General features: G+C 38.6%; 1 protein-coding gene across 1 annotated transcript in view; it reads left to right on the top strand.

The window, feature by feature from the left end:
- The window catches only part of LOC126486380 (uncharacterized), a 53,296-nt gene that overhangs the window by 11,230 nt on the left and 17,442 nt on the right, over window positions 1–24,624 (top strand). Inside the window, exons 2-3 of the mRNA XM_050108944.1 lie at window positions 14,643–15,774; window positions 19,952–20,826. Coding sequence (XP_049964901.1) covers window positions 14,643–15,774; window positions 19,952–20,826 — 2,007 coding nt within the window. The remainder of the gene's footprint in view (window positions 1–14,642; window positions 15,775–19,951; window positions 20,827–24,624) is intronic.

Raw genomic sequence — 24,624 nt, 5'->3', positions numbered from 1 at the left:
TTTAGTATTTTACCTGAATTTTGACTCTTTCATGTCACTGCCATCACAATATTATAATATGCACTGATGGTTGAACCCATAGACCCTCCAGTCTCTTCCCCAGACCTGAATGTCTTCTGTGGGTTGCCCAAGTAGTTTATCATAATTTTCTTGTTCAGTTTTCTAAACACACATGTCTTCTATCTTCCTTAAAGGAAATTATTCAGATAGTTATGGAGATGAAAATGTAATTGTGATGGGTGACTGGAATTCAGTAGTAGCAGAAAGAAGAGAATTAAAAATAGTCGGAGAACGTGAACTGGAAGAATGGCATAAAAGAGGCCACCTGGTAGAATTTTGCATGAAGCTTAATTTAATCATTACTAACAGTCCATTTAAGAATCTGAAATGAGGTTGTGTACTTGGAAGAGACCTGGGTACAGAAAAAGCTTTGTGGTGGGAAGTTAAGGAGATGGGACCTGGATAAATGTAAGGAAATGGATGCTGTCGAGAGTATCAGATCTAACATTATGCAATTTTGTACTAAAACAGAGGAAAGGTATACAGTAGAAAATGAATGGCAGCATTGAGAAATGAAGGAGGGAAGAAAGCAGAGGATCACCTGAGTGAAAAGACAAGGCTAGTAGAAATCCAAGGATAACTCAGGAGGTATCAAATTTGTCTGACAAAAGGAGAAAATATAAAAGTACAGGAAATGAAGCAGGCAAAATGGAATACAGATGTCTAAAAAAAGAGACTGACAGAAAATGCAAATTGGTTAACCAGGAATGGTTTAGAGGACAAATGCATAGCTGCAGAAACAAACATAACTAGGCGAAAGACAATAGAAAAAGGAGAGAGGCTGTAGAAGAAAAGAGAAGTAGCTATATGAATATCATGTGCTCCAGTGGCAAGTCAGTAATGTGTGTGTGTGTGTGAGAGAGAGAGAGAGAGGGGGGGGGGGGGTGTTATATAAGAGAAACAAACTTGAGAACATTGTAGAAAGAGTAGTAATATGTGAGACAGGATGGGAGATGTAATACTATGAGAAGGATTTCAAAGAGCGCTGAAAGACCTTACTGGAAACGAGGCCTCTAGATAGGATGACAGTCCCTCAGAATTATTGTGATCTCTTGAAGAGCCAGCTATGACAAAATTATGCTACATTGTGTGTAAGTTATGAGACAGGCAAAATGTTGTCAGACTTCAGGAAGTATGTAATAATACCACTTCAAAGAAGTCAAGTACTGACAGGTGTGAATACCACTGAACAATCAGTAGGATTGCAAAATTTTGATACAAATTATTTAGAGAAGAATGGGAAAACTCGTAGGAACCAACCTTGGGGAATATCAGTTTTGGTTTCAGAGAAATAAAGGACATGTGAGGCAATACTGATCCTACAATTTATTTTAGACAATAGGTTGAAGAAATGTAAACTTATATTTAGATCCCAAAAATGAGATGGTACTGAACCAAACTGGAGGAAAAGCGGTTTATGTGACAACTTTACCAGAAAAAAGAATTGGTTAATTGGACACATCCTTAGACATCAGCCTACATGACCGTGATTCCTATAACTATATAGTTCAGAATTGAAAGCTTTGGGACTCTGTCTTTCCAGACCAGAGAATATGTTCTGTCAACGGTGGATTGTCTAACCAATTGTATAAAATAATTTTCAGAAATAATGTTTAACACATTGTTGCGTTAAGCTTATTTTCAGCTCCAGTCCAGTTTGTCTCTCCCTCTCACAGCTGTCGATTTATTGTGGCATGATTGAGGAATTTATACACAATACTTTGTAAGCATTCCACCACATTAATGTTTGATATGTGGGACTAGTAGAAACTTCTGGCTAATATTTTGGGCATACTTTTGATGATTTTCATGTCTCAGATTGACCCACTTTCTTTATTTATCCCCTCAGCACGGAAATTTTTATGCCATTGACTATGCTGCCACCATTGGTAAACTGTTTATTTTTCTGGATATATTATACTAGCTTATTGCCTGCTGCTTTGCCTTCATGGACTGAATGCTCTGCACAGATTTTTTTTTGTTTTTCTTTAATCAAATTTTTATGTTCTTCACAAATTGCAATACCTTCAAAAATTTTCACGCTAATTAAGGCCATAGAAGAATGGTCTTTTCCGACTTTACTTTTGACCTAAAAGCGATTCTGGTACCTGAAGTCGAAGGTTCCCGTTAATTATGCCTTTTGTGTTCTTGTGGTGATATTTCCATAAAAACTATCATGTCCTGACACATATTTCTTTATAACTAACCAAGAAGTGAAATATCAATTTTATACATTTAGCTTTGAAAAGTTTTTAGTATAATGAAATGTTTTCTTAAAATTTTTCATCGACTGTTTCATCGTCTTAGGAGCTGACTTTCCAAAAACAATGAAAAACGTATATTTTGTTTCTAACAGGGAGGTCTCATACAAATATCATAGAGCTAGCTTTGAAATTACTTTCATAATGAAATAATTTCATAAAACTTTTCATCCCCTGCTTCACTCTATTAAGAGGCTGAATTTCCAAAATCGCTGAAATATGTATTTTTTATTTTCAAACCATCATGTCAAATACCAACTTCTATGATGCTGTAGCTTTAAACATGCTGTAGCAGTTCTTTCATAATGATTTATTTATAAAAAAAATTAAAAAGATCTTCCCCCTATTTTACCCCTTTAGTGGTTAAATTTCCAAAAATACCAAAACCTGTATTTTTTTTATTTTTGACTGAGAAACCAAATACTACTTATCATCGTTGTAGCTTCAAAATTGCCTTAATAGTGACTTGTTTTTAAAAAGCCTTTCATTCTCTTAGGAGTGGAATTTCGAACAATTCCTTCTTAAGCGATGCCTACAATATAAGATCCACACCATCTCCAAATTTCAAATTTATATCCTTAGCAGTTTGAGCTGGGCAGTGATGAGTCATTGATTCAGTCTGGCCATATTTCGCCTCCTTAATTTCTGAATGAGAAGCCAAATACCAGTTTTCGTAAATTTAGTTTTAAAAATGCATACACTGTGAAATGAAATTTTTTCACAAAACATTTCACCCCCTTAGGGGTTGAACTTCTAAAAACAGTGAAACTTGTATTTTTTTTATTTGTACTCAAGAAGCCAAATTCAAATTTTCATAGATTTAGCTTTAAAAATTCTTTCGTAATGATATATTTCATAAAACATTTCATCCCCTCTTTCACCGCATTAGGAGTTGCAGCGAAACATCTCTGACTTGCTGTGGCACTGAGGTCACCGGAAGCAAGTCTTGAGTTTTGTTAATGTGTTGATATATGCTTCTGAATTAATGGTACGGCTCTTGCCCTCAAATCAATTAGAATCACACCTTCACCGTCCCAGAACACACTGATTATGACCTTACTGGTGGAAGCAGCTGCTTTGAATTTTTTCTTCTGTGGGAGGTGGGAATGGCACCATTCTATCGAGTGTCATTTTGTTTCGAGTTGAAAATGGTGGTTCAAAATGGTGAACCCAAGTTTCATTACCTGTCACAATCTAGGACAAGAAGGCGTCCCCCTCAGCTTCAAAACATTGCGACAAATCAAGACAATTTTTTTTTTTCTATGTGATTTATGATCCACTGTTAGATAACACCGGACCCATCTTGCACACACTTTTGAATATCCAAGAGTGTTGATAATTGCATCCACACTTCATTTGCTGATTGACAGATGCAGCACCTACTGCCGAGCCATAATGTGTCTGTCCTTATGAATGACAACATCAGCTCACTGCAACATGTCAGGCGCAACAGCCTTGGATAGTCTCCCTGACTGCTGCAAATTGTGGAGCTCAGCTGAACTGTCTTCTAATGACCTCACCCTCCATGCCCAGCGACTAACTGTACTTCTGTTGACAGCAGATGCTCCATAGACCTTGCACAAGCATTTGTGAATATTCCCCACAGTTTCTTTCTCTGCAGTGAGAAATTCAATGATGGTACATTGCTTGTAACGTACATCACATACAGATGCCATTTTGAAACTGTCCTGCAGCTATGCTATCTGTTAGAAGTGACAGAAACTTGGCATGCTCACTCAGGAGAGTCAAATAATCCATACGTAACGTTTTGCTTTCATAGCATTGTTTTCGGCTGAGGAAAAAATGTGGTACATTACTTTCTGGGCAATCCTCATGAAGCCTTTGACGTCTGATGTCCTTTTTGTGTTGGAATTCAGGTCTATCTACAGAAATATCAAAGCACCCAACCATTTACAAAAAAATTACATCCCACTTATCCTAGTCCCAGAATTATTAGTTACTACTTTAGTTCTTATGCAGAGCTTTGGCATACAATGTACAAATATGATTTAATTTATGAATACCTTAAAAGTTTTTCTTTTCAGATTATTGTGACTGTTTTTACACATTTATGATAGGACCAGACAGAAAATAAAGCCCTCCCCTCCCTCTACCTCCTTTGTTTTGCAAGAAAAGCAGATGACAGTTGTACAAAATGGTGATAACTGATAATTGTCTTTAATGCTTCTATAATTTAAAGTCCTCCCTCCATGAACCATGGACCTTGCCGTTGGTGGGGAGGCTTGCGTGCCTCAGCGATACAGATAGCCGTACCGTAGGTGCAACTACAACGGAGGGGTATCTGTTGAGGGGCCAGACAAACGTGTGGTTCTTGAAGAGGGGCAGCAGCCTTTTCAGTAGTTGCAGGGGCAACAGTCTGGATGATTGACTGATCTGGCCTTGTAACACTAACCAAAACGGCCTTGCTGTTGTGGTACTGCGAACGGCTGAAAGCAAGGGGAAACTACAGCCGTAATTTTTCCCGAGGGCATGCAGCTTTACTGTATGGTTAAATGATGATGGCGTCCTCTTGGATAAAATATTCTGGAGGTAAAGTAGTCCCCCATTTGGATCTCCGGGCGCGGACTACTCAAGAAGACGTCATTATCAGGAGAAAGAAAACTGGAATTCTATGGATCGGAGCGTGGAATGTCAGATCCCTTAATCGGGCAAGTAGGTTAGAAAATTTAAAAAGGGAAATGAATAGTTTGAAGTTAGATATAGTGGGAATTAGAGAAGCTCGGTGGCAGGAGGAACAAGACTTTTGGTCAGGCGAATACAGGGTTATAAATACAAAATCAAATAGGGGTAATGCAGGAGTAGGTTTAATAATGAATAAAAAAATAGGAGTGCGGGTAAGCTAATACAGACAGCATAGTGAACGCATTATTGTGGCCAAGATAGACACGAAGCCCACGCCTACTACAGTAGTACAAGTTTATATGCCAACTAGCTCTGCAGATGACGAAGAAATTGAAGGAATGTATGATGAGATAAAAGAAATTATTCAGGTAGTGAAAGGAGACGAAAATTTAATGGTCATGGGTGACTGGAACTCGACAGTAGGAAAACGGAGACAAGGAAACATAGTAGGTGAATATGGATTGGGGCTAAGAAATGAAAGAGGAAGCCATCTGTTACAATTTTGCACAGAGCATAACTTAATCGTAGCTAACACTTGGTTCAAGAATCATAAAAGAAGGTTGTATACATGGAAGAATCCTGGAGATACTAGAAGGTATCAGATAGATTATATAATGGTAAGACAGAGATTTAGGAACCAGGTTTTAAATTGTAGGACATTTCCAGGGGCAGATGTGGACTCTGACCACAATCTGTTGGTTATGAACTGTAGATTAAAACTGAAGAAATTGCAAAAATGTGGGAATTTAAGGAGATGGGACCTGGATAAACTGACTAAACCAGAGGTTGTACAGAGTTTCAGGGAGAGCATAAGGGAACAATTGACAGGAATGGGGGGAAAGAAATACAGTAGAAGACGAATGGGTAGCTCTGAGGGATGAAGTAGTGAAGGCAGCAGAGGATCAAGTAGGTAAAAAGATGAGGGCTAATAGAAATCCTTGGATAAAAGAAGAAATATTGAATTTAATTGATGAAAGGAGAAAATATAAAAATGCAGTAAATGAAGCAGGCAAAAAGGAATACAAACGTCCCAAAAATGAGATCGACAGGAAGTGCAGAATGGCTAAGCAGGTATGGCTAGAGGACAAATGTAAGGATGTGGAGGCTTATCTCACTAGGGGTAAGATAGATACAGCCTACAGGAAAATTAAAGAGACCTTTGGAGAAAAGAGAGCCACTTCTATGAATATCAAGAGCTCAGATGGAAACCCAGTTCTAAGCAAAGAGGGGAAAGCAGAAAGGTGGAAGGAGTATATAGAGGGTCTATACAAGGGCGATGTACTTGAGGACAATATTATGGAAATGGAAGAGGATGTAGATGAAGATGAAATGGGAGATACGATACTGCGTGAAGAGTTTGACAGAGCACTGAAAGACCTGAGTCAAAACAAGGCCCCGGGAGTAGACAACATTCCATTAGAACTACTGACAGCCTTGGGAGAGCCAGTCCTGACAAAACTCTACCATCTGGTGAGCAAGATGTACGAGACACGCGAAATACCCTCAGACTTCAAGAAGAATATAAATTCCAATCCCAAAGAAAGCAGGTGTTGACAGATGTGAAAATAACGGAACTATCAGTTTAATAAGTCACAGCTGCAAAATACTAACACGAATTATTTACAGACGAATGGAAAAACTGGTAGAAGCCGACCTCGGGGAAGATCATTTTGGATTCTGTAGAAATGTTGGAACACGTGAGGCAATACTGACCTTACGACTTATCTTAGAAGAAAGATTAAGGAAAGGCATACCCATGTTTCTAGCATTTGTAGACTTAGAGAAAGCTTTTGACAATGTTGACTGGAATACTCTCTTTCAAATTCTAAAGGTGGCAGGGGTAAAATACAGGGAGCGAAAGGCTATTTACAATTTGTACAGGAACCAGATGTCAGTTATAAGAGTCTAGGGGCATGGAAGGGAGGCAGTGGCTGGGAAGGGAGTGAGACAGGGCTGTAGCCTATCCCCAATGTTATTCAATCTGTATATGGAACAAGCAGTGAAGGAAACAAAAGAAAAATTTGGAGTAGGTATTAAAATCCGGGGAGAAGAAATAAAAACTTTGAGGTTCGCCAATGACGTAATTCTGTCAGAGACAGCAAAGGACTTGGAAGAGCAGTTGAATGGAATGGACAGTGTCTTGAAAGGAGGATGTAAGATGAACATCAACAAAAGCAAAACAAGGATAATGGAATGTAGTCGAATTAAGTCGGGTGATGCTGAGGGAATTAGATTAGGAAATGAGACACTTAAAGTAGTAAAGGAGTTTTGCTATTTTGGGAGCAAAATAACTGATGATGGTCGAAGTAGAGAGGATATAAAATGTAGACTGGCAATGGCAAGGAAGCGTTTCTGAAGAAGAGAAATTTGTTAACATCGAGTATAGATTTAAGTGTCAGGAAGTCATTTCTGAAAGTATTTGTATGGAGTGTAGCCATGTATGGAAGTGAAACATGGACAATAAATAGTTTGGACAAGAAGAGAATAGAAGCTTTCGAAATGTGGTGCTACAGAAGAATGTTGAAGATTAGGTGGGTAGATCACGTAACTAATGAGGAGGTATTGAATAGAATTGGGGAGAAGAGAAGTTTGTGGCACAGCTTGACTAGAGGAAGGGATCGGTTGGTAGGACATGTCCTGAGGCATCAAGGGATCACAAATTTAGTATTGGAGGGCAGCGTGGAGGGTAAAAATCGTAGAGGGAGACCGAGAGATGAATACACTAAGCAGATTCAGAAGGATGTAGGTTGCAGTAGGTACTGGGAGATGGAGGAGCTTGCACAGGATAGATTAGCATGGAGAGCTGCATCACAAACTACTCTCAGGACTGAAGACCACCACAACAACAACAACAATAATAATTTAAAAGTAGTCACTGTCATTCCTTACAGTTTTTATGCGCCATTCCCTTGCAGTAAAAGCTCTTGTTTTGGTTCCTCAGTCATTAACTACAGCAAAACCAGTGCATTTTCATTAAATTATACTACTAGCCTGTGGACACTTTACGACTGCCAAGAAAAAAATATGGATTTCTTTAATTGTCACTAACTTTTATTAACATCATTGTTTTTGAAGAAGTACTGATGTGTAAGTAGGATCCAGAATCTGACAATCTCTCTCTCTCTCTCTCTCTCTCTCTCTCTCTCTCTCTCACACACACACACACACACACACACACACACACACACACACACACACACCTGCCAAGCCAAGCATGATTCCTTCAATGCGAATGCACATCAGGTTCCATTTCCTCTTGTGGGGATACAGTTTGCATTACAGTGAGGGGTACATGGACAGGGATGCTGCATTGGCGTATGAGGAGTTGGAAATGTGGGTTAGCCAGAGAGCATGTATGGATGGCCAAGGCAGTTAAAGAAACTGTTCTGCAGAAGTAGAGCTTCTGGATTCGAGTCCTGGTCCAGCATAAATTTATAAATTTTGAACTTGCATCTCTGATTAATTTCAATGCCCTAAAGAAATGTCCCTGAATCTTAATATTCTTTTAGCACTATCTTCAAAAACACATTTTATATTTTTAACTTACTGAATCATTTATAGTTCATTTAATCATATTATGTTGTGCAACATTTATTTAGAGATATAAGAAAAATTGAGAGCAGTTCCTAAATATTGCAGATATTCAAGATAAAATTGAAATAGTTAACATAGTTTCCGAGAAAAATGTTAATTCAGAACCTACTTCACACTTGGAAGGTACAACACAGTAACAAAAGTATCCTGATGAAGGTCACTCGCAGTAATGACTGAAACGTCAGTAGTTTCACATATTGACAATGTGGTCACAAACCCAGAAAAATTTTATTGACACAGGCTACGGAAGCTGACGTTTATAAATAAACACATTTCTTGCTTTGTTTATTGCGTTTGTCTCTCTTACAGTTGTCACAGATTATTCTTGTGTTGTTTTATTTGTTGCACTTTTCTTCTGTTGCCCAGCTTTTGCTAATATACAAGTGACACCTATCTTAACCTCCATGAGCGTCATTTGCATCTAATTTTTGCTTGACTCTCCCTTTGAGAATACACTTGATGACCAAACCACAGACTTCTGAAGATCTGCAGTATTTGTAGCTGTTTATTCAGTGTGTGGTTTTGTGAGCTGTGGTCCCAGTTCTTGACAAAAAAGTTGTCACTAACATGGTTTTTACTAATAAGTTAAGTAGAAATAATGTATAACCATTCACTGTTAGTATATTCACAAGAGTACAGAAAATACAATGGTTATGTTCTTGTTGTCCTCTTAGTGGAATATTTCTTTGTCATTTGCACTTGCTGTCTTCATAATATAAATTTATGACTGATTTCTTCTGCATGTTGGCAGGTAAACCATTACAGGATCTTAGTGTTGAGACGATAGCAATAGAAGGTTTCTTTTGTGTTTTCCATGGGGGATATAAGAAGCAATTGTGATTGGAATATTTCTAATACTAGACAGACCGAAAACAAATTTACTAGAATATAATTCTCTTCTTGAGACAGTTTTTACTTCATTAAGTATATGTAGCTTGTAATGTTTTCACAAGAATTAGCTTGTGACTGCACTATAGATCTTCAGCCAAATGAACTGAAGTGTAATATCTGTGTGTGGTGACACTGTGCCTTGAATTATGTTTAGAAACTACCAGCCATTTCATCACAGTTGCAGCTGAATTGGATTGTGCCATCATTTTTCTTGACTGCACTTGGCTCCATATTGATAACTTATCGTGTTTCAGAGTCTGTGAGCATGCACATGAGCTGTGGCTATAAAATAATTGAGCCATTGCTGTAAAAAATTTTGTTTCAAAAACATGTTTAGTTATTGTCACCCTCAGTACTCTCTCCTCCTCCATCCGTTCAATACTCCATTTGAATTTTCCATTGATGAAAACGGTATTGGAAATCTTCCTCTATGTGCTCGTTGATGACTCATGCCACTTTTTCTTTCACTGCTTCAACAGACTGAAATCTTGTATCCTTTTAACGCAGATTTGACACTGTGATGCTGCATTTCGCTAGAAACCTCTTAACAGACAATGCCGTATGAGCCGGTGCATTGTCTTGATGCAGAACCCATTACTTGTTCTTCCACAGTTCGGGTACTTTTTTCTTATTTTCTGCTGGAGTTGAGCAAAAACCTCAAGGTAGTAATGTTGGTCAATAGTTTGATCTTCAGGAACCCACTGAAGATAGACATCAATATTTGGGGGTGGCAACATCGTCACTTTGAATCTTGGTTTGCTCATTTGAGGTTTGTGTGTGTGTGTGTGTGTGTGTGTGTGTGTGTGTGTGTGTGTCCGTCCAGTGAAGTTGGGCTCTTCCAAAGCACGGATTGGTGCTTGGTTTCTGGATCATAAGTGAAAAACCAAGATTTGGCACGCTATCACTCTGTACAAGAACTTAGGATCTTTTTCAGTGAGTGTCAGTACAGACATTTTTACATGTTTCTGTTTGTTCCTTTACACTTTTCTGATGTTAACTTGGTCATATAAAATTTGCCTTCCACATTCTTTGTCAATTCCTATAGTTTCAACATCAATTGAGTATTTTTGGTGTTGAAGGGTGTCCTGAGCATGAGTAATCTTCAGTGTCATCTTGGCCTTCTTGGAAATGCTTGTACCACTCAAAAACTTGCGTACATGACAAACAGTCTTTGCCATACCTTCTTTTGGTAAAAGATAGGTTTCAGTAATAGTTTTTACAGTTTCATGTGAAACTTCATGACAGTTTGTTGTGCTGTTATTATGTTTATCATTTTTCTGGCAAAACTAAATAACATTTCTTACACAAACGGAGGCCAGGGCCACATTGATTTGTTTACAGACACCAGAGGTGCCACATTCGACTGAGAAGGCTTCATGCTTCACAACTATTCATCATTCACCTTTAGCACATGCTTACTTAAACTGTGGCAGCATCAGTCCTATTATTTTATGCTCCCACCTCATATGTCATACTTCCTAAGTTTTTTCTTTGTGAAGGCCTTGAAAGGACACCTACCATAGTATGGCAACGATGTCATTTCATCAGTAACAGTGAGCATCCCAGCCAAAATATTATTTCCACAATAAATAATTAATTTTATCAAATACTTCTCATATTGCAATGAACTTGTCATATCACCTGTGCTCATTTCGAGTCCCTCTGTCATCAAGTCTTACTATTTTGTTAAGTGGCTGGAATCTAGCTCTGCTCATGGTAGCTGAAATTCAGATTACATCACCAGAACAATCATAAACCAAAGAGAAATGAATTGTGCTCATTTTTGAGGTAGTTGTTGCTATGCACACACTAAAATTTGTTGTCTAGTTGTCAGATATTACCATAATGCAGTTATTAATTAAATAAGATATTTATTGTTAAATAAACAACTAGGTTACAATAGTATATTTACAATAATTAGTCACTTTATGTTCTGAAGATGCACCCAGCAATCTGTGGTGTGGATCACATGCATTAGGGTTTTTCCTTTTACACAAATGAGATTGATGGCATGCTATACACTGTCAATTTCAACATCTTTCAGAATTCATATAATCTTTTAATGATAAAAGTTAGTAGATATTGTTCCTTCAAGACTGTAGTGACTGGTCAAAACTGTTGGCACTGAACGTACACAAAATTTTCAGTAATTGGTATTCCGTTTCAGTAATTGGTATTGTATTTACTTTGCTAAAGGCAACAAAAACAACACTATCTTTGTTACTTTGCAGTCACTATGCAAAATATCAATGACACACAATGTTTTGCTGAAATAACTGCACTATACGGGTGGTCAGTTTTACTTGCATTGCCATGATTTCCTATGTCCAGATTCATCATAGTGCTGCGCAAGGAACAAATGGGAAATTAGTGTTACACAAGAATTTCTGTTTGCATTGTAAAATACACAAATTCCATAATTCTGGAAGTTTTGTCAATCAAGAGGAGTATAAGAAAATGAAAGTTACAGTTGTACATGTTTCTTTATTATTATAGTTGAGAAAAAATTCAGACTGCTCTTAATAGTGCCTAGAGTGGCACATTCTCACTTCACTAAATGCAAAAACCTGCAAATAAAAGTAAACAGATTATTTGTGGTGGCCATTTTCAAGTAGCTGTATGTAAATTTCGATGTTTTACAAGAGAAATACCTTTTGCATGCTGCACATGCACACGTTCATAACAATGCATCAGTGGATGTCCTATAATATTACATGATTTTTCTGTTGTGTAGTGGTTCTAGATTTGAAACAGCTCATGAAAGTTTTTTATAATAAAATGAAAAGGTACTTACACATCAACTTTTAATTTATTATTTGAAAACGATGAGTTTTCACTAATGTGAAAAGCCAGTTCTGAGAGAGATAGATAGATAGAGAGAGAGAGAGAGAGAGAGAGAGAGAATCAACACACATACAAACAATTGGCACTTTAGGCACTAAAAGAAAACACAGTGACTATATGACAAAATAGGGACTGCCGATGCTGATCTGTAAGTACCTTTCCATTTGATTATTAAAAAAACTTCTGTGAACTGTTTTAAATGTGTAACCAACATGTGACAATGAGGAAAAAATCATGTATTATTCCAGGACAGCCACTGAAGATACCAGGTTAAGAAGGCAAAATAATTTATTAATGTGCAGCATGCAAAAAACATTCCTCTTGTTAACTACTGCAGTTTAAAAGATAACTGAATGTTAAGTGTTACAGCTCCCTTACAATAATCCCTCTTTCATTGACTCACATCCATGCTGGTTAATAACTACTAGGCTATCAGTTTCCCGGCACCATCCATGCCTGAAAATGTGGAAAGCTTGTTAATAGATTTTTGGGACAGTGTTCTAACCTGGAGTCAACTGAACAGTTCTTACAGGCATCTTTAGCTCATGTCTTTAATCGATATCAGTGTACCCCTCAGTTATTTACACAGTCTCCGCAACATAAACAATTTTCTAAGTTTTTCTGTGTTTTCCCAACTTTGTCATATCAAAGTGAATCATGGATTTTAATAAGAAACAAGAAAAACGTTTACAGAGCATGAAATGAAACTTTTGGAGAGCTATTAAAGGACAGAAAGCTACAGAAAAAGAACATCAGGAAAAAACTTCACATAGACAATGTACAAAAAAGAGAGAGGAAAACAATTTTAGAAGTAGTAGTGGCAGCAGCAGTAGCAACAGTAGAAGAAGAAAAAGAGTGTCTTTATTATGTACTTTTTCTCATATCATTGTTGTCCTTGTATGTAAATACTCTCAGAAATCAAACAATGGAAAATCCAGGATGGAATGTAACAATATTGGAGAAGAAAAGTTGCTAGTCACCATATAGCGGAGATGCTGAGTCACAGATAGGCGCAACAAAAAGAAACTTTTTGTTGTGCCTATCTGTGACTCCGCGTCTCTGCTAAAAGGTGAATACTCTCAAAAAGCTACCCTCTGTCATGAACTCCATTGACCAGGATCAGGATTGAAACTTCAAAGTGAGATGTCACCTGTAGCCATGCTGTCATAATCTGATACACAAAGTTTCTCTAGCAGTGTATCCTGGTATGATACTATGATGATTACAGCATTAAATCCTGTGAACATATTGGTGTTTCCTGGCAATGGTCAGTATGCTGAGAGAGGATATGCAGGGTGTGGTTTTCAACATGGATTTGACTCTCGTCATTAGCTACACTTGTATTTCAATTTATTTATTTCACCTCTATTTCTTAAGTCCTCTGTCACATTTCTTATATTGCTTTTGCTTTCATCTTATTGTAAAAAAAAAAAAAAAAAGAGGGAGGGGGGGCGGTAGAGAGAGAGAGAGAGAGAGAGAGAGAGAGAGAGAGAGAGAATATGGAAGAAAAGAAGAAGAAGAAGATTGCTTTGTTTGCAGTTTTATACCTGAAGGGCATATACATCAGAAAATCAGTTTATCATAATCAGTGTATGAATTTCTTTTTGTCTTTTCTTTATAGTATAATAGCTTTGTGTCTTCAGTAGCAGCATTTGAAACCAACTATTTCAATCAGTATTCTTCATAAATCATGAAAGAGGTATTCTTCTGATGTACAGATACATTGCCTTACTGTCTGACATTCTGTAACATCTGGTTTAGATAGATTCAGAATATAGATCTTGAAGCCAGCTGCGACTGAGGAGGTGCCAGATTCATTTCTCACAGAAGTTTAAAGTATTTTAATGCCTCTCGTTTATCCAAAAACACTTTCAGAAGCATACATGAATTTGATTAATTCATGGCAATTTTCCATCTTAGCTATTTCTCTTCTTCATCCTGAAAAATCATTTGAAATGGCATTTTTTTTACATTTCCTGTGGGTAGCAGTTCATTTTGAGTAGATGTTAAACCGTAATATTTGTTCCTTCTGGAAACAATATAATCTGACCCTTAAATAATGTGAATGCAGAGTATACATTTTCTCCTTACTGTGTATGATCTAATTTACTGTCATAAGTGATAATTGTGTAAATTTATTTATTTTTCATTGCTACAGAAATGCACATCACATAAGAATATCAGATTTTGTGTGTGGTTGAGAATATAGAGGAAGAAAAGGTTGTCTATTTCTTTGTTCTTGTATCACTTTGTAGTATTACTTTCCTTCTGAAATTTGCATTTCCTTCTCTTGAAAGTTAGTATACTGTCTTGTAGTGGCGATTGAAGAGCACTGAAATTTCTTTGCAGGTTATGGATGTATATGATCTTCCGCCATTGAATCTCTCTTCGGACAGTGATGATTCGGATGAACCAAATACCAAAGATAGTAAAACTGTGACGCCTCCTCCTGCTGCTGTTTCTACTCCAGAGGTGAAAGATTCTGAAACAGAAGTAAAACCTGAGCCACCAGTTTCTGACAATGTTGTGGGTGAAGAGGAGGAACCAGCCCCTGTGCAAATAATTGATGGTATCTGGGATAATTTTAAAAACTACAAAGCAAGTCTCGAGCGCAAAGAACAAGAAGCAGCAGCTGTTGCGACGGGGTCATACAGCACTTCGCATGCCATTGAAGTAATTATGTCAGATCATGACTATTGTGTGGTTAGCAAGCCCAGTAACTTAGGAAGTGTAGATGATATTGGGTCTGTTGATGATGCATCTATTGGTGGTTTAACAAGTGGAGAAGGACCCAATGTGAGTGATAAGACAATAGAGGGAGATAAAGATTCAGGATCAAATACAGACAGTTCACCTGAAACTATGGAAGCCACAGACAACGGAAATAGATCAAAGGTTGTAGCGGCTGACAGTGGATCTGCAGTGCCCACTAATGTTGGAAGATTAAGAGTATTAGCAGGCACTGAGAAAACATTAACACAATTATCAGACACAGGAAGGTTACCTGGAGGGACAACAGAGGCCACCATGTCAGTTGCATCCGGAACCCCACCACAACCCAGCAACCCATCTACCACTGCATCCTCTAAGAAGCGGACAAAACAGGCACGTAAGCGGCAGAAACGTGAAGGGGCTAGTTCGTCGTCTAGTTCCTCCAGTAGTGATAGTGATTCATCTAGCTGTAGTTGTGGAACAAACTGTAGTTGTAGCAGCAGCAGTTCAAGCAGCTCAGGTTCTTCTTCAAGCAGTTCAGACTCGGATAGTTCGACATCAGAAGGACGCAGACGACAGGCTGCGAGACGAGAGAGGCGGCGTGAGAGGGCACGGAAGAAAGCTGCTGCTGCTGCTGCAGCAGCAGCTGCAGCTACAGCTGCAACAGCAGCAGCCACTGTGGCTGCTACTTCTGGTGAAGCAACAGCTGAAGTGAGCAGAACCCCAACTGCAAATTCTGTACCAGTTGCACCATGTGACACAGAACGAGGTAAATGTTATTGAAATGTGTACATTTAAGATATATTTAGTTACTATTGTATATTCAGTTGCTTGTGTTATTCTAATTTGAATATATCATTGTAGTCCAAAATTTTTCCAGTATGTTTACTTTTTCTTCATTTTGCCAGTACTTGAAACTTTTAGTTTGGGAGTAAAAGACAGTGATTTGGTGCTTTGTCTGGATAGTACATACTTGACTTGTTTTTCGTTAATGACTTTATCTTCTTTTCTTCACATTTCAAGTGGATGAACAACTAGCCAATATTTTATATTTGGGTGATAGAATTGCTATTCCTGCTAATAGAAACACTTCAAGCAGAAAGTATTAAACCTATTTATCAGAATTCCATAATATCTCTTCAGGGAGGAAAGAAGCGTTAGTTGGGGAAGTTTGAAAGGAACGTAGAGGAGCAGCAGGTCACTCAGCTTCTAGATGGAGGAAACACCTGTTGTAAAAGCAGCAGAGAATGTGGATTGAAACAAGAAGAGAAGTGAAAGATGGAGTGAACAAATAAATAAGGAAAGAGAAAGAAGGAAAGAGAAGAGAAAATCTTCTTTCTGCTTCCTCCTTTCCTTGCTTTCTGTTTCTTAATAGCACTATTATTCCCACTTTCTTTTCTCTTCTGTTGTAATCCATCTTTACTTCTCACTCTGTGTGATCTATCGTTTCGAAACTGAAACTTAAGAGTGATCTTCAGTTTCTCCTACATCTTTGCCTCTCATTTTACACACAAATAGGTTCCTCTCAGCTCAAGATCCGAATGATCTGGCGCCCTTTCTAATCTTTTCCAACCAATCCCTCTGTCTCATCTCGAGAATGATTACATAATTTTAAGCCCAGGATTAGTATTTTATACATAGTTTTTCTTAACAATACGGGGGATTCTGCCTCCTTTAAGCTAAATATTGATCACACATTTCCTCCTTGTAATTCGTAAAATTTTCTCAATAGAAAATTGCCTTTGTTACAGTTTTCACATTGAAAAATGTTTGTTTTTAGGTTTAGACCCTGTGGCTGTGCAGGAGGTTGAGTTAATATAGGATGTAAGGTCTACCAATTATGCAGAACACCGTTTTTTTTTTTCCAAGTTCCCAAACATGTTTCAGCACCACTGTGCCATCATGAGTGGGTTTTCGTTTTATTTAATCTGTAATGTAAACATTTTTCCTAAATGATTACAAAAATTATGTGGATATTTAGTTCAAACAATAATTCGTTTCTTTTTGTTAATACCTTTACACTTGGTGTGCATGATTGTCCAGGACCAATTGTGTATTATTTATTACACGTAGCTTGTCATCTGCAACCAAACGATGTTGATGAGAAATTTTGTTGGGAGTTAACCTATCATCTAAACGTAATTTAGTTTTTCGCGATATTTCGCACCTATATTCATTTTTACTTATGTTTTCGTGTGGCAAGCTCTCTTATTTTCAGCATCATGGTGAGGTGTTGTGATACACACATAAACATAACACATATTTTCACAAATAAGGCCGTAAAAGCACTTTGCACTTCACCAAAACACAGCATAATTGTGTTTGTTGTGTGTCCCAGCCCAGTCAGTGTTCATTTGTTCACCAGTGAGTTCGGCGTCAAACTTAAATTTTGTTTACATTTTATCTATGTATGTGTGTGCCTCATTGCTGAAGAACACGAGGGCATCATAAAGCAGGTTTTCAACCAAGACTTCACATCTATTTTTTCACAGAACAGAATTACATGGATTAAATGTGTGCACCACTGCCAGTTTGTATCGATGAAATTTCAAGCCTTCATGAAGAATTTGTCTCACTATTGATCAGAAATAGCAAAAGCTGTTGTGGGTTTGCTCGCCGATCACTTGGTGGGGAGTTCAAGAGCATCAGCCCTACTTTCTTGATGTTTTCTGGTGCCCTGGTGGTTTCTGAAGGTCCTGGTTTCTTTTTCTGCATGTTACCAGTATTCATGAATGTGTCCACTCACAGCAATAGATTTTTTATCAGGAACAAGGCCTTGCAGGCGCAATATTGAATTGTTCCTGAATGCGTGTTAGGATGCAATGACTGAAGGGTCATTGAAAAAGTAAATTGCTATGGTGGAAGCCTTTTCTTCTCTCACCCATTGCATTATTGCTATTAAACTCACTTAAAAAGGTGCTGCCCTTTCGAATGCACTCAACCTCACACATGGCTTCTGTGTGTGTGATGCGTTTTCAAATAAGGAAGTTCCTGCTCTGCACCCTGTATATACTTCAAATGCACGGAATATTTTTGTGATTCTGTGATGGAAGAAGCCTGTTTATTTTTCAGAAGATTTGACATTTTCCTCCACTCTCTCCATTTGGCTGTATTTCATATTACACAATACGAATAATCTGGAAGAGTTCATACTATAGTAATCTGTACATAAATAGTATAGGACTAAAGGGAACCACTCACTCAATAGCGAAATCATTGAGTTGTTGGTTAACTAGCTCTTCGCAGGGAGGCAGCTGTTTTCTGGTTAGAAATTCAGGAGGGAAGTATGGCAGATGCATGGTCCAGACATGTGATGCATGGGTACTGTAGTTGGTGGGATATGGCATGCAGTAAAGTGTCATGGAGATTTATCCTTGCCACACATTGTTATCTTCCGGAACCCTCCTGGTATCAATCTCCTTTAACCTACTATCCACACACCTTCCACCTAACAGTTTCCCATTCCCCATCCCAGTCCACATCTCCTGGCCACTTTCGAGTGCCGCACCCGACTGGCTCCATTACCTGTTTATCATTTGCCTAGCCTGCGCACCTGCTGCCCTTCCTTCCTTCATTCTTTAGACAGCAAACCTGCTGCCTTCCTCTGAGCCACTAGCCAAATGCCCCCCAACCCTTTTGCCTGTCTCCTGTATCTCCCTCCCTCTACCCACCCCATGGCACCCCACCCAGTCCATCTGCAAAATGCAGACCCGCCATCGTGTGTTCAGCTTGCTTGATGTAGGGCCTCGAGTGTGGTATTTTGTGTGTGTGTGTGTGTGTGTGTGTGTGTGTGTGTGTGTGTGTGTGTGTGTGTGTGTGTGTGTACACTCCAGCTCGGCAAAGAATATATTTAAAAAGCTAGCAGGTTTTCTTTCTCTTTTGTGCGTGCCTGTGCATGAGCCAGTGCTTCTGCTATTCAGTGACTGGTCTTCTTTGCTCCTGAAGTGTTAACATTATACCATAACTTTTCTATATAATCTAAGGAATTATTCAAACACCAACAGATTGGCACACATTCATTGTGTGAACTCCTTTTGTTTTGTGCCCCTTACATTTTTATTAATTTTGTAGTCTTCACTAATGTGTCAGGAATGCCTGGTCTTGAGCAGCCTAAATTTAATAAAAATAGTTGATTTTCCATTTCTCATTGGACTTGCTCACTGTCAAAATAGTGACTGTAGAATAACTCTCCCATTTGCTCATGTAAAGACTAATAAACTAATGAGATAGTATCTAAAGAAATGCTGGTGTTTTTTGCTTGATACGCAGGAAACATTCCTATACTATTAACCCTATTTGGTAATCGATCTCAATGTTAAGTAGGGTTTCACAGCACTCGTTTACTTTCTTGTTGGTATCAAATTTTTTAGGACCTAAGCTGTAGTGTTGGATATAATTTTCTGCATAACATTTTATTTTCCTTGAAACATAGTTAAGAGGTCATGAAGATACTTGGTTAAGCAGTTGACAGTGAGAGAACCTTAATAATTAGATCAGAAAATACACATTCAGTTTTGAAATGAGACCTGATTTGTAGTAAACATTTTGAACAATGCGTAAGAGTTTGTAATGTAAACACCTACACCTGAAGTTTCTAACAATTTCTTAAACTGTATAAGATGAAGCATGAGGCAAAAAGTTGTCTCAAAACCAGATGTTACAAAACAAACATGAAATACTTATACATTCTCCTCACTATCCATAAAAGCATTATTGTACTGTCATAGTCACTGAAAATCCATCAGCAACAAAAAATAAGAAATGACTAATGTTGGCCATTAATTTAGTCAGTCTATGCATTTCATTTATAACTTTTAGACAAAAACAACTATGCCATGTTTTACATGTCGTAAGTTGATTATAGCTATATTGTGCAGATACAGCTGCAACTACATTTTTCTGCAACATTCTCTAACTATGTTTTTATATTGATCTTTATCACACAGAACATGCAGATGGCGTAATTCATGAGTCTGATCTCGACACGGATGAGACTGAGACAGATGAGGATTTCTACGACCAACATCCTCAGCGACAAGCCAATAGACTACTTGCTGAGAAAAGAAACCGCTTGATGTTACTGGCAGCTGTTGCTCCAGCCAGCAATGGAACTGCTCAGTTGGCACAACAACTACAAGAACTGAATCAGCAACAGCAGCAGCATCAGCATCAAGAACAGCATCAGTACCAGAGGCAAGAAGAGGTACAGCAGCAGCAGCAGCAACACCACCACCACCATCACCACCACCAACAACAGCAACAACAAGATGACCAACAGCAGATACAGCAAGTGACATCACAGCAGACATTGCAACAGATGCAGCCACAACAACATGTAAGAATAGGGTCTGGTACTGTTTCAGGAGATTCAAGGAAAGTCAGGACCAGGAAAAGGAAGCGTGCTGTGCTTGCAGATGCGAGAACAGGGTCAACGTCTTTAGCTGCCAGTTCAGAGATGGCTGTGCGACCTTTGGGTACATTGCCATCGACCACATATCGGGACTCATCTGGTGTTGTCACTCAGACTCCTATATCTGATAGCACTTCTGTAACGTCTACAACTTCTGCAGTTCGGACAACTGGAGGCAGTGGTTCAGAGGGTGAAAATAAAAGACTGTCAAAGAGGCGACGTGTACCAAAGCGCTTCTATGGAGATTCTAGTGATGAGGACGGGGAGACACCTGTGACACCACAACCAAAATGGCGTAAGACTGGTAGTAGTGGTGGTGGTGGTGGTAGCAGTGCATCTGTTGTTTCCGTTGGTGCCCCACATACGCCATCTCATGTACCTGAACCACCGCATCTTCCAATCAGACAACAGGTATTCCATTTTTCATTCTAACTACTCAATAAGTAAGGAAATATATCTATTAAATTCTTTGAATTCCATGTGTTAATTCTCTCTCTCTCTCTCTCTCTCTCTCACTCCCTCTCTCTCTCTCTCTCTCACTCCCTCTCTCTCTCTCTCTCTCTCTCTCTCTCTCTCTCTCTCTCTCTCTCTCACTCCCTCCCTCCCTCCCCCACCCTCTCCCCCCTCCCTCCTCCATTTCCCTTTGCCCCAGCCACCCAGCCTCTCACAGCAGCCTAAGTTCAGATTGTGAGTTTTGATATTTGATCTAAGGCTACATTCACTGTTTTCTAGAATCAGGAATCTTCATGCTTCAGACCTGTTAATTTTGTATCACTGTAAACTCTGCTGCATAAATGCCTGGTTATAGATTTTTTATGCCTCATCTATCATTTTTTAAGTCAGTGTATGTCATTTGGTTCCCTGCCCGGTGCATGTCTTTCAATTTGTGCAACTCTGGCAGTTTTTGCATCAGTTTTTCTGTTTATTAAATCAAACAGTTACTCACTTGCCATCAAAAGCAGAGAGAAACTATTCCAGACCATCGAGCCAGTGATATGGTCATACTCCATTTACTCACATAGTGTTAATTACAACATTAGCACCATTTAGTTGTGTGTGTGTGTGTTGTTTTTTTTTTTTTTTTTTTTTTTTTTTTTTTTTTTTTTTTTTTTTTTTTAGTTCAATAAAAACACTCTGGCTATGTGAATTTTCCAAGCACAGTAGACCTCATTAAGAGTTTACTTTGTTTTGCTTCACCAAGCTCTTTATTTCCACCCTGTCATTTACTTTTTATTCACTTAGTAAAAGTGGTTGGAATGTCCGTTCACCAACCCATTATCCACATTTTTATTTTATTTTATTTTTTTTTTTTAATTTGTCATAGAAACAACCTTTTCTGCAATTAGTTTTAGAGAACTGCAGCTGGTTATGTCTTTCAATCAGCTCCTATAACATCTTGATTGAATTTCTAGGAAGTATTGCTTATGGGTTTGGATTTGTGTGTGTGTGTTTGAAGATTCCTTGTCCTTCTGAGAATCTTTTGTGATTCTAGACTGCACTGCTGAGCAATTTAGTAGCTGTGCAACAAAAATATTATGTTGTCTGATACTTAGGTGTATTGTACTAGTTTAAAAAGATTAAGTTACAAATTAGTTTTGAAGTTTTTTTCTCTTTAATCTTTCATTTTAATGTACAGATGAAGAAACTTTGTAACACTTCAGATTAATTACTGGGTAAGTTAGTGTTTATTCAGGTGATTTAGCGTTTTTTCTGTTGCCAGGAAATCAGGCTTTTTATCAGTTACTGAGGCACTAAAAGGAAGTCAAAGTAACTGGTTATTATGAAAGTTTCAGCCAGTATCAAAAAATTATTATCCATTGTTATAGACAGTCAAGGCAGTGGAGCTTGCACATTCCAGATATAGTCAGTGGCAGAGACCTGTCCCTTCTGAGGCTGTTCTAAATCAGGGCTTAACAACTTGCTGATGAGTTGAGCAGAGCAGTTACGGCGTGTTGAGGAGTGAGGGAAATGTGCACACATCATGTGGTCTCAACAACTCAGGAGACATGCTAACAGGGAGGATCACTTTTGACACTGGTGCCCTCTAATAGCAGCAATGGGAAGTTGGCATTGTGTAGCACTGACACCATCTTTGCACTCCAGTCTGCAGTGCATTGTACAGAAAATATGGGTTAACAAAATGTATAGTGTATCATAAAATGCTGAATACTCTCAGGAAGTTCAGTTTACAAAGGCATTACACATCTTACCACATCAAAGAATACACAGATGCAAAATGTGAAGGGCCTGAGCATGTATATGGAGTTTTAAATCTTAAAAGGAGCTCTTTGAAGAGTAGGAAAAAGTTAATGTGTAATTTGGATGAGCTACAGAACTGCACTACTTTTAGCAAAGCCCTTGCACTCTTTCACAAATGGTGATTTAATGAAAGAATACCGTTCTGCTTGTGTTTATATGTCTTTTGTACTTTGGTAATCATTGTTGCCACAACTGTGTTGTGGTCACTGATATCAGTATTGATGTGGACATCCCCAAAGAGATCAGGTCTATTTTTTGCCATTAGATCCAATATATTTTCATCATGAGTGGGGTTCCTATCTATCTGTTCTAGGTAGTTTTCAGAGAAGGCATGTAGCAAAGTTTCACAGGATGTCTTATCATTCCCCACCACTAACAAAACTGTATTTTTCTCAGATAATTGTTGGATGATTAAGTTGGATGATTAAAAGTCTCTGCTGATGATTACAGTATGACTGGGGGAAATATGTACAAGTGAACTGAGGTTTTCTCCAAACTATTCGGTTACATCAGGAGATGAGTCTGGTGGCAATAGAAGGATCCAGTTATCATTGTATGCCCACCCATGATCCTGAGTCTTGCCCAAGCAGTCGTACATGCTGCCTGAATTTCTGTCTCAGTGGATTTGAGTTCGTCTGCTGCGACAGATACACCACCTCCGTTTCCCATTTGCCTATCCTTTCGATGTACCCTTAAATTTTCCCTAAAAATCTCACTGCTGTCAATTTCGGTTTTCAACCAGCTTTCTGTATGTAGTATTATGTGAGCCTCACTGCTTTCTAAGAGTGGTTCAAACTCTGGCACTCTGCTGAAAATGCTTTGGAAGTTTACCATTAGGGTTTGAATACTCTCATCTGTGGTAAGCATTTCTTTCGATCTTACCCTGGTACTTCTAGGTTTCCTACAGCTATCATTATCTGGATTGGATGGGGAGTTGCCTGATCTAAAAGAACTCTTTTGTGCACCCCACGCACAGTCGGTTACATGAGTAGCAGCCTCTGATGTGAAGTGTGCACCTGACCTATCTTGTGGGACCCTACAGTTCACAACTCTATGGCCCAAGTCCAGGAAGTTGCAGCCTAGCTTGTCACATAACTTTTGAAGTATCTGGTTCGGTCCTTCCACTTGACTCAGAGCCAAATGGCAATGATCAGTTCTGTGGACAGTGCTGCAAATTGTGAGAGCTTCGTTGAAACTCAAAATGCAAGGCTGGTCTTCTCAACCTTCTCTGCCAGTTTCTGGAATTACCAAAGGATGACCCCAGAGCCCAGATGACAGGCATTGTTCGTTCCAATGTGCCCCACAATCTGCAGTTGGTTGCACCTTGTTAACTAAGTGGTAAGGCCAAAATAGCCTTTTCAACATTTTGAGTGAGCCCCCGAGGCATATGCACTTAGTGTGCCTGGTATCCTGTCCTATCCCTTGCTGCCATTTCCCTAAGAGGTACATCATTCGCCATACATTTGAACTGCTGATGATTAATATATCACTACCCTTTTGCGTTGCCTCCTCCTGACACCGGACAAAAGAGGTTTTCTCCAAGACAGATGAGGTGAGTTCCACTGGCTCAGTTTCAGTGAAAGACAGCACCTCAAATTTGTTGGTTAGGGGGATCAGTTCAGTACAATACTCTTGAGTCCTTCCTGGTCCCTGTCCACCCTGAATGCCTAGATCTATCGTTGGCACACCACTTACAATCAAGTGGGTGGTAGGTCATCGAGGCACTCGCGAAATTTCACAATATATCACAATACTATCAATGAAAGATTACGCAGAAGCAATGCAAACAGTAAAATATGCGAATCTAGAACTTTAAATTGACACACAATCTTATACATGCGGTCTCAAACAAGGGAAAATTCCTGTCACCTTTTATATGTAAACAAATGTGTGTATTGCTGGATTTTTCACTTAGGTGATTCTGTGCACACTTCTACCCTGGCAAGCTGA

The sequence above is a fragment of the Schistocerca serialis genome, chromosome 1 (assembly GCF_023864345.2).
Source record: "Schistocerca serialis cubense isolate TAMUIC-IGC-003099 chromosome 1, iqSchSeri2.2, whole genome shotgun sequence".
Taxonomy (NCBI): domain Eukaryota; kingdom Metazoa; phylum Arthropoda; class Insecta; order Orthoptera; family Acrididae; genus Schistocerca; species Schistocerca serialis.
This window is presented reverse-complemented; position numbering and strand designations above follow the sequence as displayed.